This window comes from Pinus tabuliformis, chromosome 3_2 (assembly GCF_031772625.1).
Source record: "Pinus tabuliformis cultivar Carrire ecotype Pingquan chromosome 3_2, CPIR1, whole genome shotgun sequence".
NCBI lineage: Eukaryota > Viridiplantae > Streptophyta > Pinopsida > Pinales > Pinaceae > Pinus > Pinus tabuliformis.
The window spans coordinates 176715296-176732997 of NC_142302.1; the positions used below are offsets into that span (position 1 = coordinate 176715296).

The window sequence follows — 17702 nt, forward strand, 5'->3', positions numbered from 1 at the left end:
AGAGACTTCGATACTACTTCTTGAAGTTGTTCTAACTTGTCAGTTAGTGATTTTTTGTCACTTTTAAGCTTCTTTATTTGCGTAAGTAAGGCTTGGTTATGATTCCTTAGACATGAAAGTTCACCATTTTTTGAATCGTTGACTTTGTCCTTAGTATCTTTCTCTTTATCTTTTAAATTTTTGATTTGCTCTAATAATTTTTTATTAAGGGCTTTTAGGCACAATTTTGTCTTTTTCTTTTTTTTGTTAGATTCTCCTTTAGTTCCTTATCAAAACTTTCCTTTTCTTTTTTTAGTCTTTGTTTCTTAACCTTGGACTTTTTTATCTGTGAAAGTATTTCTCATTGTGGTCCTTTAGACGCCAAATTTCTTTGTTGCTTTTTGTTGTTTTTTCATGAAATCGATCTTTGAGATCTTTATATTTATTCTCTGATGCTTCGTTCTTTTGTTGAAGTTTTGTGATTTTTTATTTTCATCATTTTATTTGCATATGCTCATTGTCTTGATGTTTTTCTGTACTAAATAATCTTCCACACCTTGGACAACGTAAATTGCACTTTTTTTGAATATATGTATATCCAATTTCATCTAGACAACTTGGACATTTAGTCCAAAATAGTGATTGTTGTGTGGGACTCATCTTGACTACTTCCTTCATTATTTTTGAATTAGGCTCCATTTTTCTTGACTTGATAACCTTCCTTGGTATTTTAATTTTATTATTATTATTATTGTTTTTAATAATTTTATTATTATTATTATTGTTTTCAATAATTTTTTTTAACTTTATTTTTTTATAATTTATAATTTTTTTTCTATATATATTTATATATATATTTTTTGAAAAGTTACAACCCTATGGAAACGTGGCTATTCACCTCTTTGGGGTATAACATAAAATATATGTCCACTTATGTGCCTTTGATTCGGTTAATTTTCTCCACATAAAAATAAAACTTACCATTCACATAAAGAGATTTTGTATTCCTTTCGTTTTTCTCTTAACATGAAAATACTATGGGAAATTACCATGGGTTGCTAAAACCACGAGCTTATAAACTACTTAATGAAGAATCAAGATAATCTTATCTACTCTTCTCTTACGTATAGTTTTAAAGATATTTGGAAAGATTCCCTTTTGACTTTATCATGCACTTTTTATCAATAATGTAGAACTTTTTCATGTATATAAATGTTCTCTTTCAAAATTTACATCGGACTATTTTTTTAATAGTATATTTTTTATATGGTTTTTTTCTTTAAATCTTTTGTTTGTTTGTTTATATTTATATGTAATTTTTTTTTGCTTTGACTATCTTTTTTTGGTTGTTTAATGGCCAAAGCCCTGAATGACGACACTGGCGAAACAAAGAAACTTCAATTTTGTGTAGCGAAACGCTTCACTTGTGATGACAAGAAGGTTGATGAAGGATTAATGGCCAAAGGTCGGATCAAACTGGTTCTCTTCAGCGTTGAGTGTCCAAAGGATTGAACAACTCTGATACCAATGTAACGAACGAAGTTCGGTTATGCTCAGAGGAATGCTCTGATACCAATGTAACGACCAAAATTCGTATATGCAACGGAAATCTTTAAAATACTTCAAAGACGTAAATGCCCATTGTAAGACATGTAACTGTATATTGAATTGATGTAAGATATGAGATATTACAAATGAGAATGAGGGTCTGCTTATATACCTAGGCAGGTGCCCTTTCATGAATGGTCATGTCTCTAAGACATGCCTCTTCATTACTAACTAACTAACCATTAGTTAATTAATTATTATTTATTATTATTATATTTATATTTATTATTTGTATATGAATTATATTCATAATATGCACATTTTTAATGACTAAGTTTGCTGCTCATAAATTTTCGTTTTGCTGCAATTTGTTGCCTTAAATCCTTAGTTTATAGCAACCTTGAATTTTTCTTGTTTCAGTTTGTTTGGGTAACTTATTTGAGACTCCTTAGGCTGATCCTAGCCTTTAGATTGACTTGTAGTTCTTTGAACCTGAGTCTTGAATTTACTCTTTCATATAGATTCTATTGTAAACCCTAGTTTGTCATTTTATTTTTTGGTGGATCTTTATTGTAGGATCCTTGGTGGGCGTTTAACTTAAGATCCTTGGGTTACTTGATCCCCAAGCCCTACTAGGGGAGCCTCCCTTGTGTTGTATTGTGTCCCTCATTGAAGAGGGGAGTAGTTTTTGAGGTGATAGTTGTAACACTTCTAAGTGTTGCACATTGTCTAGGTCACTTACTGAGGCTTTGCATTAGGTGTTAGATTTTGCTATAACAGGTACACTAAACTGTTTGGAACACTACCTTGTGCTCCACAAAATCTTTTTCAAATTCTTCCTAATTAGTGGTACATCCCCAAGCAATTTTGAAAGTAGAAATGTTCTCACTAGTCTCTTTGTTGGTTAATGCCTTGAAGAAGGCCTTCATGGGCTTATTGCCTGTTTTGAGCCCATGTAACCTTGGTCATAGTTGAGCACCTCTAACTTGATGGGCTTCATATGCCTAGAGTAGATGATCTAGGTTCATTACAGAAGTTTACTTCTCCTCATCGTAGGGGGCCCATTGCAGGCCTTGGAAGACTTCCTCAAATTCATCACAAATTGTGTTGTTGTAGTCGCAATGAATCTTTGTAATTTGCTTACCATGTGCCCTTGAAAAAATAACAATTCTAGGAACAGCATCTTCTTACCAAACTAGCAATCAACACTCTTCCTGTCGCTGGGGGATCAGGTTCCACACCATCTAAATGTAGGCCTAGAAGCATGGCCTCTGAAAATTAGAAACATTCATTCTATAGCATGTCCTTGGTAGACACATTTTTTGAGCCCCCCAATGGATTGAGAAGCAGATAAATTTATTGGGATATTGATTGCAATTGTTCTAGATTCAATGCCTTGTTTCATTTAATTCCTAGATGATTATGCTAGGGTTAGCAAATTAAGACCACGCATTTTGGAACTCCTATATTCTTTACTTCACATATTTTAGTTACCTTGTGATTTCAAGCATGCCATCGGTTCATGGTTAGGCCCAAATAGATACATTTGGTGAATTGTTAAACAAGTCTCTGTTTTCATTTTAAATGTGATGCGCATGGTCAAGATCCAGATGTAAATTGAGAAATGAATATGTTACGTCTCACATTTGTTCTGCATGTCACCCATATCTTAGTGATATGTGTGTCATATTCATTATTGATCTTCTCAATATTAAATCCATAACCATGCATTTTATTCTCATGTATTTCTCTTAATGTTTTACAGTAGGATGGTGATATCTGTGCACATTTTGTGGGTTATAATTAATTAGTTATATTGACCAGAATACTTTTGCACTAGGATGGTAATAACTGTGCACATTTTGTGGGTTAAAATTAATTTGTTATATTTACGGTTTACCAGAATATTTTGCATATCATTTTGTTGCTTCCACCTTTCCCAATTGGACATGTGTTTATTCATAATAAATTCTCATCAAGCTTAATTATGAAATACTAACAATAAATAATGCATTTTCTGCTTTCGTTTGTGAAGGCTGTTCAATTCTACTTTGAGAAACCTTTAGAAAAGATGCAAGGGTCCACATCCGCTTTCTTAACCGATGCCTTGGAGCTCTTTCAACAAGCAATGCCATCTGGTATTTACATTCTCTCTGTTTAAACTTTGAAGAAGTTAGAATGAAAAAGTACTGATACTTTACCTTATTCAGAATTGGCAATCTCTCTTTATTAGGGAGTTTTCCATGGTAGTTTCAGAGCCTAATCTTGCCCAATGAACATCACTTATTGTAAATACATTAATTTTACTATTGCAGCTTTCCAATGTTTTGATAATCTTTATATCAATAGTGTAAATCACAGCGAGAGTAGTGGAAAATATGTGAAGGTTGTTTTCCATGGAGAAGAAGGTTTCCATTGAAATGGTAACACTGGCTTTGAACCGACAGACTTCTACAGTGGTTGTTTAAAAAAGACAGTTCTAGTAGTTTGAAATGCTTGACAGGAACATATGGCAAATGGACTTCGGGTGTATGGTTAGCATGTTGGCTTGTATAGAGTGTCCTTAATTTGATCATTCCCTTCAAGATCCTCTTCATTTTAAGGGTTATGCAGCATGCTATATAAAGTGCTATATTTTTTCGTTATAATATATAATTCATTGTTATTATTGCTTTCATCTGTTGGAGGAGAAATAACTAGTAATGTTTGATGTGGTTAAAATTCCTCCATGACAGAACAGCGGATTCCTTCTTCCAGTGGGCAAAAGATAGTTGACACTAAATGTTTTTAAAGTTATCCTTCATATTGTTAACTCTTCATTAACCATGCAAGGGAGGTGAGAGCTATACATCTTGTATAGTTGGCTTATTTATACTATTTGACTAGTTTTTTAACGAAACGAGATCCATTCTATTATTTGACCATCAGTCAAGATAGAATAATGTAACCAAACGGTTATGTACATTTGTGTGTAGTACATTAGTAACCATTTTATATTGTTGAAACTTAGTAAAACTAGAATTGACAAGAAGTTCTTTTTCAATTCCATGATTTCAATTATAATGTAGAGATATGAAATTGGTGTGGTTTGCCTTTTTGGGTTGTACTTAATAAAGTATATTAGGTAGGCTTTTCTGTTTGGGTTGTCTTGATAGAGGAAAGTATATTAGTTAGTGTCAAAAAGTTGCAGTTCTCTCGTGAGGTTGTTTCTAGTAAACAATTTCGTTTACAACATTTAAAGAGGATGAGCTCACCTATAGTTGAGAATTGTGATGGTATTCTTCAAGTTCATAGCAAAACCTCTTGTCACAATTCCTCAACTTCTAGTAAAGTCTTCAAAGAAATGAACATGCACACATACGTACATATATGCATGATTGGAACTATTAATGTTGGACCCATTTCTATATGGGAATCATTTTTATCACGGAAACAAAAAATAGAACTCTTGGGACTTGTCTTGGGAAATCTCTAGTTTATGGAAAGTTGGAAACATTTAAGAAATGGTCATTGTTACTGCTCAAACTAGCAGGGTCCTAGGAGGGGATCCTATAGAGCAACCACTAAGCCAAGGGACAACAATGGAGCAATAGCTTAGTGTCACCATAGCGAAAGCTTCCTACTTTTTACGAACTTTCACCGATGGGAGGAGTTCCGGTATGAGGGGGAGATTTAGCTGAGGTGATAGTGGATTATTGCTCCATTGTTTCCCCTCGACCTAGTGGTTGCTCTATAGTCCACTAGAGCATATTTTAATAGTAGGTAATTGTTGAAGGTTGGTAGCTAGGGCATCAAACTTTGACCTCCTTGAGGACAAATTTGGCTAATCTAATGCATCTAGGACTCCATTAGCCAAAGGAAGAAGACAGTGGTCCGAGTTAATTAGTGGTCACACTTACTTTTCTCCATAAATTCTTCCTCCTAAATTTCCATCCTGTTCCTCTTGGATGGCTAGATTAGGGCATCAAGCAAAATCCTAGATGTGAATTTTTGGAATCTGCGAGTACAAGACTTTTCCTTAAGGTCTTGTCTAGAGGACCTCCAAGTTTGGTAGGTTTCTCATGGTTATTCATCCATAAAATCTTGTGCCCTAGAAGGGAAACATCTAGCTTGTATCTTCCTAGTTTGGGGACTTCTTTGAGGGTTGTATGAGCATAGTATTCATTAGAATAAATAATAAGAAGCCCTTTCTCCTTGCTTTACCTTGAAAGTGCTTTTTCCTTGACAATTCACAAAATCCTAGGTTTTGTGCAAGTCTTTCCTAGGTCTCTTAAAGGAATAAGAGAGCCTCTTAAAAGTACTAAAGCATCACAAAGAGTTTTCTTGAGGGATCTCACCTCATTACCTAGAGTCTTGATCTTAGGAACACCTATTAGCATTATATATCTCAAAACCCTAAGTCTTGAACTCCTTGTCTCAAGGCCTTTCTTGGAGAGCGTTTTAGCTTCTTTGAAGCATTGAGAATTTTGTGTCTCTCCTTGAATGGGCTTTGTGGAATCACATCATACGTAATAATTGAATTACTTATCTCGAGTGATTCCCTTCCCATTGGGACTCCTTCCATCGATGAAAATCTGTAAAGAGCAGGTGACATTGATTGTGTGTCAGTGGATCATTGTCCCATTGTTATCACTTGGTCTAGCCCTTATACTATAGGGTTTCCCTTCTTAGGGACTGCTAGATTGTGTGGTAACAAGCCTAAAGTGTGTGTTCCTATGGTGCTTACCTTGTAGCTGGTTTGGAGACCTCACTAAACCTTGCTACTTCAAGCGTTTATAGGTCAACTAATAGAGGCTCAAATAAGCTCCCAAACACATACAATCAATAAACTATACTTGGTTGCTATGAATGAGGGTTTTAAACTTGAAGTTCTAGCAAACAAAGAGTTTATGAAAGAAATAAGAAAAATTCCCAGAATCTATGATAATGAATATTAAAATTAGGGCCAAGCAAAGAGCAAATAAGAGAAATAATTACAACAATTTTCTATGGTGAAAAACACGTATAACAATACAATAAACCCTAAACGTCAACTTTCATTTATGCTTGAAGAATGCATGTAAAATGATATTTTCTCTTTTCCAAATAAATGCATACAGATCTATGTTGCACGAAACTCTTTCCTGGGTGACGCCTTAGTACTGGAAATGTACTGAAATGTCGAAACCCGGCCAAAACTTCCCTAAAACATCGTTGATTGTACTGTATGGTGTTTCACAATTCTAGAACGCCATATGGTATAGTTGGCATTGTTTCAGAGCCATTTCTGTCGAAAACTGCAGTGTTTGAGAGAGTTAAGTGGTTGTTTCGGGCACAGTCATGTGGCCAAGAAGGTAATGGGTCCCTTCTATGGCCCAAAAATGGTTAATTAAACATTTTTTCGTAAAGTTTATTTCACTCCTAAGATAATTTAATTTAAAAAATTTATTACACTTAGAGCTCTCTCTTGCTATTCTTGATACTAGTGATGATTCAAGCGGAATTGGAAGTACTAGTAGAAATTAGAATCGCCTTTGGACAAGCATCTTGTTATATTTTTGTTGATGAGGATGAGGATTGTTATGATTACTAATATGTAGTCAATATTTGTCCTTAGTTCATGTTTTATTTCAGTTTTAGCACATATAGCCTCACGTATAAAGGTTGGTTTTGGAACCTTCAATGTACAACCTCATCTATAAAGGCTAATTTTGAATTTTTGCATCATGTAATCATCTATGAAAATTGATAGACTTGGTTTTCCTTCTGAAATTTCATTTATCTGTCTCATATTTCTTTTCTTGAAAGATAATGTGTGATTAACTTACTTGTTATATATATATATATATAGTTTCTTTCGAGCAGGGGTACAAAAGAAGACAAAGCTGATTACTTCCCCTTATATGCCTTCGATTGAGGAAACAGGCTTTGGCTTTCTTCCGGATATTAAGCGATTCGATGATGTTTCCATTTGTGCTCGTTTCGGAAACGTCTAGATGTTTCGGCATTTCATGCAACTTAGATACAAATTCTAACCCTAGGACAATAATATCCAAGGGAAAAATGTTGACAATTAATGATTTTGTAGTAACTAAATGCTAATTTACGTTAGAAAAAATAAAATAAGAAAATATTTACCGTTTTTTAATATTGGCACTAGAGATAAGACTAGTGCCTTTCTCAATCTAGGGCTAGTGGAGTTTAGGAGTAAAAAATTCTTGAAGGAAGAGTGATAGATGTGGATACAAAAAAATTAAGGGAGACAAATCTATGTCCTTCAACTCTTTAACCCTAGCGCTCTTCTATCTTATTGGAGATTTAAAGGGAAGGAGCTAAACCTAGGTCACTTCAAAAGAAGCTTGGTGAAAATCTTGTCCAAGGAGATTTTAGAGCCATAAAACATTAGTAAAACCTTGGTGAAAATTCTCACAAACCCTAATTCATCAACAACAAGGAAGAAGATAACTTACATTTGCATAGTACATACCATCATAAATTCACCAATAACCATCCAAAAGAGAGAACCATCCATAAAATATCCTCCAAGAGAAGTTCACTACACTTGTGCCCCATAGCACACAAGAGAGAAATGACAAGTAGCCAAGTAATTATCTTCGAGTGTGTGTGACAATAATCCAAGGGAAATCAACTTTTTGCTTATATGAAGATAGCCAAGTTGATTTTCCCTAAAATTAATTAAAAGCCTTGAAAACAATAACAATGATTTTCCCTAAAATTAATTAAAAGCCTTGAAAACAATAACAATAATAGATGACTACAAGTTGTATATATCACAAGTCAACCCCCAAAGATAGCTAAATCAATGAATTAAAATGAAATTATGCCTCGATTAACTCATAGGTGTGATTAAGTTGCTGTCCAAGGGTGACGTCATCCTTCAAAAGGTGCTTCTCTCCTTGACATGTGCAATGAATGGCTTCAAGGGGTGCATCTCATCCTAAAAGTCAAGTGTCCTCATTAAGTGGATGCCTAATCAAGTAGAGCATCCTCAAACCCAACATCATTCATAAGGGTGCTCATGTCACCATCTAGAGCATCAAATAGGGAATGACATCATGTTAGAGAATGATGTCATCATGGTAAATAGTGTACATCCCTCTCAAAAGGGGTCCTTGTCATCATCATCAGACATAAAAGTAGGGCAATGCATATCAAGAAGGTGCAATGCTAGCATGGTGGATCTTGCCATCTCAAGGGTACATCTTTTGTTAAGGCAATGCTTGGCTTTGATAGACTGTCCAAGGTTTTGGAGGTGGGGATGGACTGTGGTAAGTCATTCCAAGGTCAATGCTCTTTCATAAGTGCTCAACGTCCTCTGTCAAAGTGTTTCATGTCATTGTCAAAGGGGCTAGACATCTTATTTGAAGTGCTGGAGAAGCACCATACAATCCCCCAAGATGGAAAGTGTACCTAGGAGCAATATCTAATAGATACTCAAAAAGCCAAGAGGGATCAACATCATGGATGCAAGAACCATGAAAGTATCAAAGCGAGCCATGTTTAATGTTCAAGCCAGCAAAGTACTTCACTCAATTATCATCTTCAAATGTTCTACTAGCTTATGATTGTACACAAGTTACGATGCTCAAGTATGGGAGGGATATCACATGACCTTATTAGTTGCTTCCAACCCTAAGGAGAGGAACAATTCTTTGGTTGATCCTTTCAGAAGATAGGTGTAGGGATTGGTGTTATGGACTAGGGTTTACTTCATGAATGGTGTCATGGCCTTATGCTAGGTTATATCAAGCCATTGTTCATTAGCACCTTTATAGAGGGAGCACTTAAGTTTCCTTAGTTACCTTCCTCGCCTTTGTTTTTTCAAGCTCCCCATATATATCTTTTCGTTCTTTACATAGCTTATTTCACAAGGTCTTTGACCACAAGTAGCCTTTGGGCATTTAAAATTCCAAAAATACATCGAAGAAAAAAATTACATCATTGCATATTTGAAGAAACAAAAAAAATTATACTGTTGCAAATTTGAAGAAAAAAAAGAAATGTCTATACGATTCATCACCACCATTGTTTGTACTTACACTGTCGTACAATTTTCCGCCAGTTCACTATGGTTGCATCATTATTGTTATTTGCCATATGAATCGATTGATAGCTTTTTCTCGTACCATTTTAAAGTTGTTGTATGTTTGATTTAGCAGATGTATCTATCGCCTCTATCTAATTACGTACGAATAATCTTACCTGTACATGTGGGTGGGTAACATCTAGCTCCAACTCAGGGACATGTGCTCATCGTAGATCACATGATCCATGTGCTCCAGTGAAGAGTGCATGAGAGTCCCATCAATGTCTAGTGCTTGTAGACTTGTTACCTGCATCACTCTAACATTTGTTAGATTCTACAAGATACTGGTAATAACATAGTAGCGGGGTGATACCTTGATCTTGTAATAAGAAAGATAATAAAACTAAACTATAGGTTAATACAATTTTCCATTTTCCTTTTCGTTTCTGCAATAAACAAAAAGTAATTAAACTACACAATAAAATCAACATGATATAAAGGGAAGAAGGATGCAAACACAGTAATGCATGACACATTTTCATACCTATTTTGAACTATCCATGGTCAATCCATCAAGTATAATGTATCACTTTATAACCCTTCTAGTATATGTTACCCTTTATCAAATTATCACTTATTTCAATGACATTCACATCTAGGTTTGGGTTTTTGACACATCCTTCAACAAACTCCTCATGGTGTTGTTCAATAATAGGGAAAGTTCTATTATGCAATGTAGATATAGGACAAGGATCGTCAACCAAAATCAATTGTTCTGAACTTTCCTCTTCTTCTTTTTAGTTATAAGAATAGTCATACTTGCTTTGGTACTCATTAGAATAGTGACACTAGGGAAATCCTTCTTGATTGATCATGTTTGAAGGAGCAAGAGTATTAGGAACACTTCAGTAAGGATGAGGCTTACTATTTCTTGGGCCATGGTTTCTTCTAGGTAGTTTATGATTACTATAATGAGGTTTAGGTCCTAGGAGGATAATTTGGATGTGATACTCTATGCTTTTCTAGGATGGTTAGCCTATTCATCATATTAAGTTGTCCCTACATAAGTACATTAGTTACTTTATCAAACTTTTGTGCAAATAAATGTAACTCAGTTTGGGCATGATCAACATGATTCATAGCTCTAGGTTTGGTGTCAACTTTGGCTCTAGGGTGTGAGAAGAGGTCAACATTATAAGCCAAGAAGTTTTCTTGAACACTAGCAGCATATTGTTTTTCTCAATCCAAAATAGTAGGACCTTTATTTCTAAGCAGGAAGCTAAGTTTTCCATTAAAAGAATTATTGTATTGCAATAATTTAGCATCAATTACTAACCTTCTATCTTTCTTATATGCTCATCTCTTAATGAAAGCATTATGGAATTGACCCAAATTTTTGATTCCCTTATCAGACAAATCTTGGAACCATGATTTGGCACTTTGTTCAAAGGGAAAAGTAAAGAGTTTCATGATAACATCCTCTTCATCAATATAATGGTTGCCAATATGCCATTAAAATTGATCTATATGTTCTTCAACTGTCACAACATTGTCTCTAGAGGATTTAAGCAATCATCAAATTTATTTGGCATCTTGTTGGGGTATCTTGGAATAAATTCATATAACAACATGATGTAACCCTAGACGTCAATTGTAATTTATGGCTGAAGAATGCATGTAAAATGACATTTTTTGCTGTTCCAAATAAATGCATACAAGTTCTAACCTTAGGACAATAATATCCGAGGGAAATAATGTCAGAATTTAATGATTTTGCTGTAACTAAGCCCTAATTTCCCTTTGTAAAAATTGGCAATTAGGGCCAAATTGTAGGAATTTACAGGGTAAGTTCCTCAGGCAAAACACCAAAGGACACCGCTCACAAACAGATCACAGATCAATACACCAGTATTGTTGACGTGGTTAAAACCTTCAAAGAGGGAAATAGTCCACGACCTGAGGCAATTTATTAATAAAAGAATGAAAATTTACATAAGCTTCTCTCATGAAAAATTACCCTACAAATTGCCCTCCATGCTCTATAAATAGAGATCATGGACCAATCGAGTGTTAAGCCACGGATCAAGTGTCGGTAATACTGAGGAGAGAATGAACCATCGGATCACTACATATCGTGACCGTCGGATTGTAAGTTACAAAAGTACATAGTAAAGAAACACACTTTACCTAACTCTACACTAGACCAAGTTATACTTAACTATTTCCTATCTGTCGGAATATCCTAACATCCCCCCTTAAGAACAACTTGGGATATGATTGAAGGATGTACAAATATGACACAATAGGAGAAGGAAGGAGGCATTAGAGCCTATCCCCCCTTGGTGACAACTTCCTAAACTCCAACAATAAATCGAAGTTTAGTAAACTTCGCCTTTGTGAGAGCCTTTGTAACGATGTCTACAACTTGATCATCTGTTGAACAATATTGCACTTCAAGAACATGTCCGTGAATGAGCTTTCCGATGAAGTGCATGTGCAGTTCAATGTGTTTGCTGCGTTGATGTTGGATTGGATCTTTGCATAGTTAAATGGCACTTTGATTAATCACACCAAAGTGTAGTCGGATGCTGCTGCTGAAAGCCAAACTCTGACAGGATTTGACGAAGCCATAGGGCTTCCTTACTAGCTTCTGCGGCACCACGATACGTTGCTTCTGCTGAAGAAAGAGAAATGGCACTTTGTTTCTTGCAAGCCCATGTAATAGATCCTGAACCAAGAGTGAACACATAACCTGCAATAGACTTCCAATCATCAGGGTAACCAGCCCAATCAGAATCAGTGAAACCAACCAATAGAGGAGATGCTTCTTCATTGTAATGAATCACAAACTGAATTGTACCTCGAACATAACAAAGTATTCTTTTCGCTGCTTTCCAATGACTTTCATGTGGGTTTTTCATAAATCGAGCAATAAGGCCAACAACAAAGGAAAGGTTAGGACGAGTATGGGTCAGATACAAAAGTTTTCCTACAAGTTGACGGTATAAGGTAGCATCAACTTCAGGGGAAGTACAAGTGACTGAAAGTTTGGCTCCAGACTGAAAGGGAGAAGGGGCTAGCTTATAGTCTTCCATGTGAAAATGGCGTAGAAGATCACATGCATACTTGGAATGGGAAAGGGAAATACCTTCCTTGGATTGCAAGACTAGAAGACCAAGAAAATAATGCAAGTGTCCTAAGTCAGTCATTTTAAACTTCTTTTTAAGGCTGGACTTCACATGGTTTATAAAGTTGGGATCACTACTAGTAAGGATAAAATAATCAACATAAAGAACAAGAATGATAAGAGACTTGCCCACTTTCTTGGTGTAAATAGTATTGTCAGAATGACACCTAGAAAATCCAGTTTCTAAAATAAAGCTATCCATTTTGGCATACCAAGCCCGAGGGGCTTTCTTGAGACCATAAAGGGATTTCTTACGTCGACATACAAGGCTGGAGTCTGTTTGTATAAAGCTAGTAGGTTGTTCCATATAGATTGCTTCATGCAAGTCCCCATGCAAGAAGGCAAATTTAACATCCATCTGATGGACTTCCCATTTGAAAGAGGCAACAAGGGAAAGAACAAGGCGGATAGAGTTCATTTTTGCCGCAGGGGAGACGCTTTCAGTATAGTCAATGCCTTTAACTTGTGAAAAACCCTTAGCAACAAGATTAGCTTTATGTTTATCAACTTTTCCATCTGGTCCATACTTGGTTCTATAAACCCATTTCCATCTAACAAGTTTTCGTCCCTTTGGAAGGGCAACAAGATCCCATGTATCATTTGCCAATAATGAATGATATTCTTCATTCATAGCTGCGTCCCAATCCGGATGGCCTGAAGCTTTTGCAAAGGTGTCAGATCATAATTAGTTGAAGCTTGAGCTAGTAAAGAAGAGGCTCTATCGAACTGAGAACGTGTACGTCGCTGATCTGTAGGATCACCGACAAGAGCACCTGCTACATCCCGAGTAGCACAGACCCATTTTGGAAGCTGAGGAGCTGAAGGAGGATCCTGAGAAGGTGGGGGAGGATTGTCATCCTCGCTGTCATCATCTGAAGAAGAAATATTTTTAGAAGTAGAAGGGATAGAGAGAGGTGGAACATCTGCCAAACTAGGCTCGTAGGCCGATATATTTTCAGCAAACTTTACATCTCTTCTAATGATAACATTTTTGGACTCAAGTGGAATAAGTTTGTATCCTTTGACATCTTTAGAATATCCAACAAAAATAAATTTTCACTCTTAGGTTCTAAAACTTTATGTTTCTCATCTGGAATATGGGCCCATGCTTCACTTCCATAAACACGAAAGTGACTTACATCTGGTTTAATTGAGCTCCATGCTTCTTTTGGAATGATATTCTTTAAAACCTTAGTAGGAGTGCGATTTATTATGTAATTTGCACAGTGAATTGCTTCTGCCCAAAAATTAAGACTAAGTCCTTTAGATTGAAGCATATAATTAGCCATTTCCTTTAAGGTGTGTTTCTTCTTTCAGCTACACAATTTTGTTGTGGAGTATATGGAACAGTATGTTGCATTTGAATTCCATTCTCAATGCAAAAGTTGATGAATTTGTTGTTAACATATTCTCCGCCATTATCAGATCTTAGCTTAAGAATTTGATGTCCAGATTGTTTTTCAACAAAGGCCTTAAAGGCCAAGAACATGTTAAATACTTCACTCTTGAGTTTTAAGAAGTATACCCAAGTGCGTCTGGAGAAATCATCAATGAAAGTTAAGAAATACTTGTAGCCAAAGAATGAAACAACTAGAAGTGGACCACATAAATAACTATGCACAAGCTGTAAAGGGGCTGAGGTGTGCCAAGAGGCATGTTTTTCAAAACTATCCCAATGATGTTTTCCGAGTACACATCTGGAACAAACACCATCTCTGCAAGATACCATTGAAAGACTTGTCACCATATTTTCTTTACATAGATTCTGAAGGGAGCGATAGTTAATGTGACCAAATCGCTCATGCCAAAGTTTGCTCACTTCATCATTATGAGCAACAAATACCGAGGGGAGATTTGATGACCCAAAGTTGTTAAACTTATACAACCTTGTAGAATCATCAACAATGCCAGTAGCTAAAATCTGTCTAGGATCTCTTAGGTCCTTAATTACAACATCGTGAGGTGAAAATTCAACGATTTTACCTTCACCTAAATGAGTTATTTGATATGCAGATAGAAGGTTGCAGGATAAGGTTTGAACACATAATACATCATTGAATTGACCATTGTCTATATGAATAGTTCTAGTCCGTACAACACGAAGAGATCTATCATCACCAACATATATATTTTTGGTGTTACAATCATTTAAAGAAGAAAACATGGTTTTGTTTTTGGCCATGTGATAAGAAGCTCCAGAATCAATGAGCCACTCTTGAGAATGAGAAGAAGAAGATACATTTAGTGCATATCCGCCCCCTTTCCAAACTTAATCTATTTAGCTTGACAAAAAGAAAGACTTGAACTCAAGACCTCTACTCTCATAAAGTAGCTTTGGACCAAGTGAGCTAGATTAAAAGGTTAGTAATTTTTGGAAAAGAGGAAGGGGGTGTTTTTTTTAAGTCACTGAAGCTTTGGTGTGCGTGCTTACTTGAGAAAGCTCTTTTTTGCCTACAAAACAAAAAATACAAAACCCAACACATACATACAAAAAAAACAAATCTTATGGCTTGAAGTTAGCTTTAGTCGGAAACTGAATATTTTCCTCAATGTTTCTGATTTTCCGAGATCACACTAAGGCGTGGCTGAAAAGAGCATATGCATGAGAAAAATCCTTTCTTTTTGTTTCCGATTTGCCTAGATTGCACAGAGTCGCGGGGCAAAGAGCATACGCAGAAATGAAAGGTATAGATTCGGTAAAAAAAGAGCTAAATAAACTGAAATAAACAGAGAGAAAATAATTAAAAACTGCAAATAAACACTGTATACCTCTAGATCTTAAAAATGACGTAGCTAGGGCTACCGGAAACCTTTTTGCGTCAAACGAAAGGGGTTCCTCATTGGAACAGATGCTCCTAACACAATAGAGCAGTCCTCTTGGCCCGAAAGTAGTTAGTAATAGTAGATCTAGGAAACGACAGTCGGATGCAGTTCTACCGGCTTCAGATTTGGATCACCAATGGATGCGACCCTCAAATAGCTCTGATACCATGTAGGAATTTACAAGGTAAGTTCCTCGGACAAAACACCAAAGGACATCACTCACAAACAGATCACAGATCAATACACCAGTATTGTTGACGTGGTTAAAACCCTCAAAGAGGGAAGCAGTCCCCAACTTGAGCCAACGCGGCCACTTTAGGCAATTTATTAATAAAAGAATGAAAATTTACATAAGCTTCTCTCATGAATAGCCCTACAAATGACCCTCCATGCTCTTTAAATAGAGATCATGGACCAATCGGGTGTTAAGCCACGAATCAAGTGTCGGTAATACCTAGGAGAGAATGAATCGCCGGATCACTATATATCGTGACTGTCAGATTGTAAGTTACAAAAGTACATAGTAAGGAAGCACATTTTACCTAACCCGACACATAGGAAAGAGTTAAGTATAACTTGGTTTAGTGTAGAGTTTGGTAAAGTGTGTTTCTTTAATATGTACTTTTGTAACTTACAATTTGACGGTCACGATATGTAGTGATCCGACGGTTCATTCTCTCCTCGGTATTACCGACACTTGATCCATGGCTTAACACCCGATTGATCCATGATCTCTATTTAAAGAGCATGGAAGGTCATTTGTAGGGTAACTGTTCATGAGAGAAGCTTATGTAAATTTTCATTCTTTTATTAATAAATTGCCTGAAGTGGCCACGTTAGCTCAGGCCGTGGACCGTTTCCCTCTTTGAGGGTTTTAACCACGTCAACAACACTGGTGTATTGATCTGTGATCTGTTTGTGAGAGGTGTCCTTGGTGTTCTGTCCGAGGAACTTACCCTGTAAATTCCTACATGGTATCAGAGCTATTTGAGGGCCGCATCCATTGGTTATCCAAATCTAAAGCTGGTAGAACTGCATCCGACTGTCGTTTCCTAGATCTATTGTTACTCACTGCTTTCAGGCCGAGAGGACTGCTCTATTGTGTTAGGAGCATTTGTTCCAGTGAGGAACCCCTTTTGTTTGATGCGAAAAGGTTTTCGGTGGCTCTACTTATTTATGGCAACTGATATTTTTCTTGGATTCCTCTCGTCGAGAGGTGTAGGATTGATCTAAAGATCATCCGATTCCGACATGTATTCATGGAGATATGAATTTATTTGTGTTATGGGACAATTCGTCAAAGTTGGCCAACAACCAAATTGCCCCCATCTATCCTCAACGTTTTACTATAAAAAGAGGTGACTTGCAAGTCATTTGACACACATCTCTTATGATCTCTTCCTCTCCACTTGTCTTTGGGTTTTGGTGGGAGGAGAGATCTTGAGATGATACGCTGCCCCAAGTGGAGAAACTTAACGCTGTCATGGAGAAGGCTCTATGCTGTCATGGAGAAGCTTAATGTTGTCATGGAGAAGCCTAACACTGTCATAGGAGATGACCTTAACGTAGTTATAAAGGAGGCTTTCATAGCACAATCCATGTGCCCTAAACACAAACCCTAAGACGCTGCCATTATAAGTCCTAAATGCAGTCATCTAGACACAGAGTTGGGAGATGTTTTCAACCCAAATTTATCTATTAACGCAAACCCGGAATGATCAACCTTCACAGGGTCATATTATGCCCTAACCGAAGGGAATAGGAGGGCTATTGACTGTATAAAGGAGGACTAAAGACAGGCCCTAACGTTGTCATAGAAGTGAACCTAAACGCTATCATGGAGATAGCCCTATCACAGTCATAGAAGAAGGCTTAACGCAGGCATGAATAAAAGCACCCATATGAAGTTCTAAGGAGAGGTCTACTCATTGTTACAAGAGACTCTCAAACGCAGCAAGAGGAAGACCTAGATCCGCACGGTAGGTTAGTCTCATGGTAAAAGGACGTGTTGACCACTATTGGTCAACTTCCCATGCGGTACACCTTCTTTTCTTGGCAGAAAGAGATAACACCTGAACGACGTGTCCGTGCCAGCCTACAGTCATCAGCAGCTTGATCATTTCCATTGTAAACGCAGTC

The 17702-nt window shown here is 36.5% G+C and overlaps 1 protein-coding gene across 1 annotated transcript in view; it reads left to right on the forward strand.

Annotated features, from left to right (window-relative positions):
- Positions 1-17702, forward strand: part of LOC149180364 (endoribonuclease Dicer homolog 3a-like) — a 401075-nt gene that overhangs the window by 151186 nt on the left and 232187 nt on the right. Inside the window, exon 9 of the mRNA XM_089416079.1 lies at positions 3563-3665. Coding sequence (XP_089272205.1) covers positions 3563-3665 — 103 coding nt within the window. The remainder of the gene's footprint in view (positions 1-3562; positions 3666-17702) is intronic.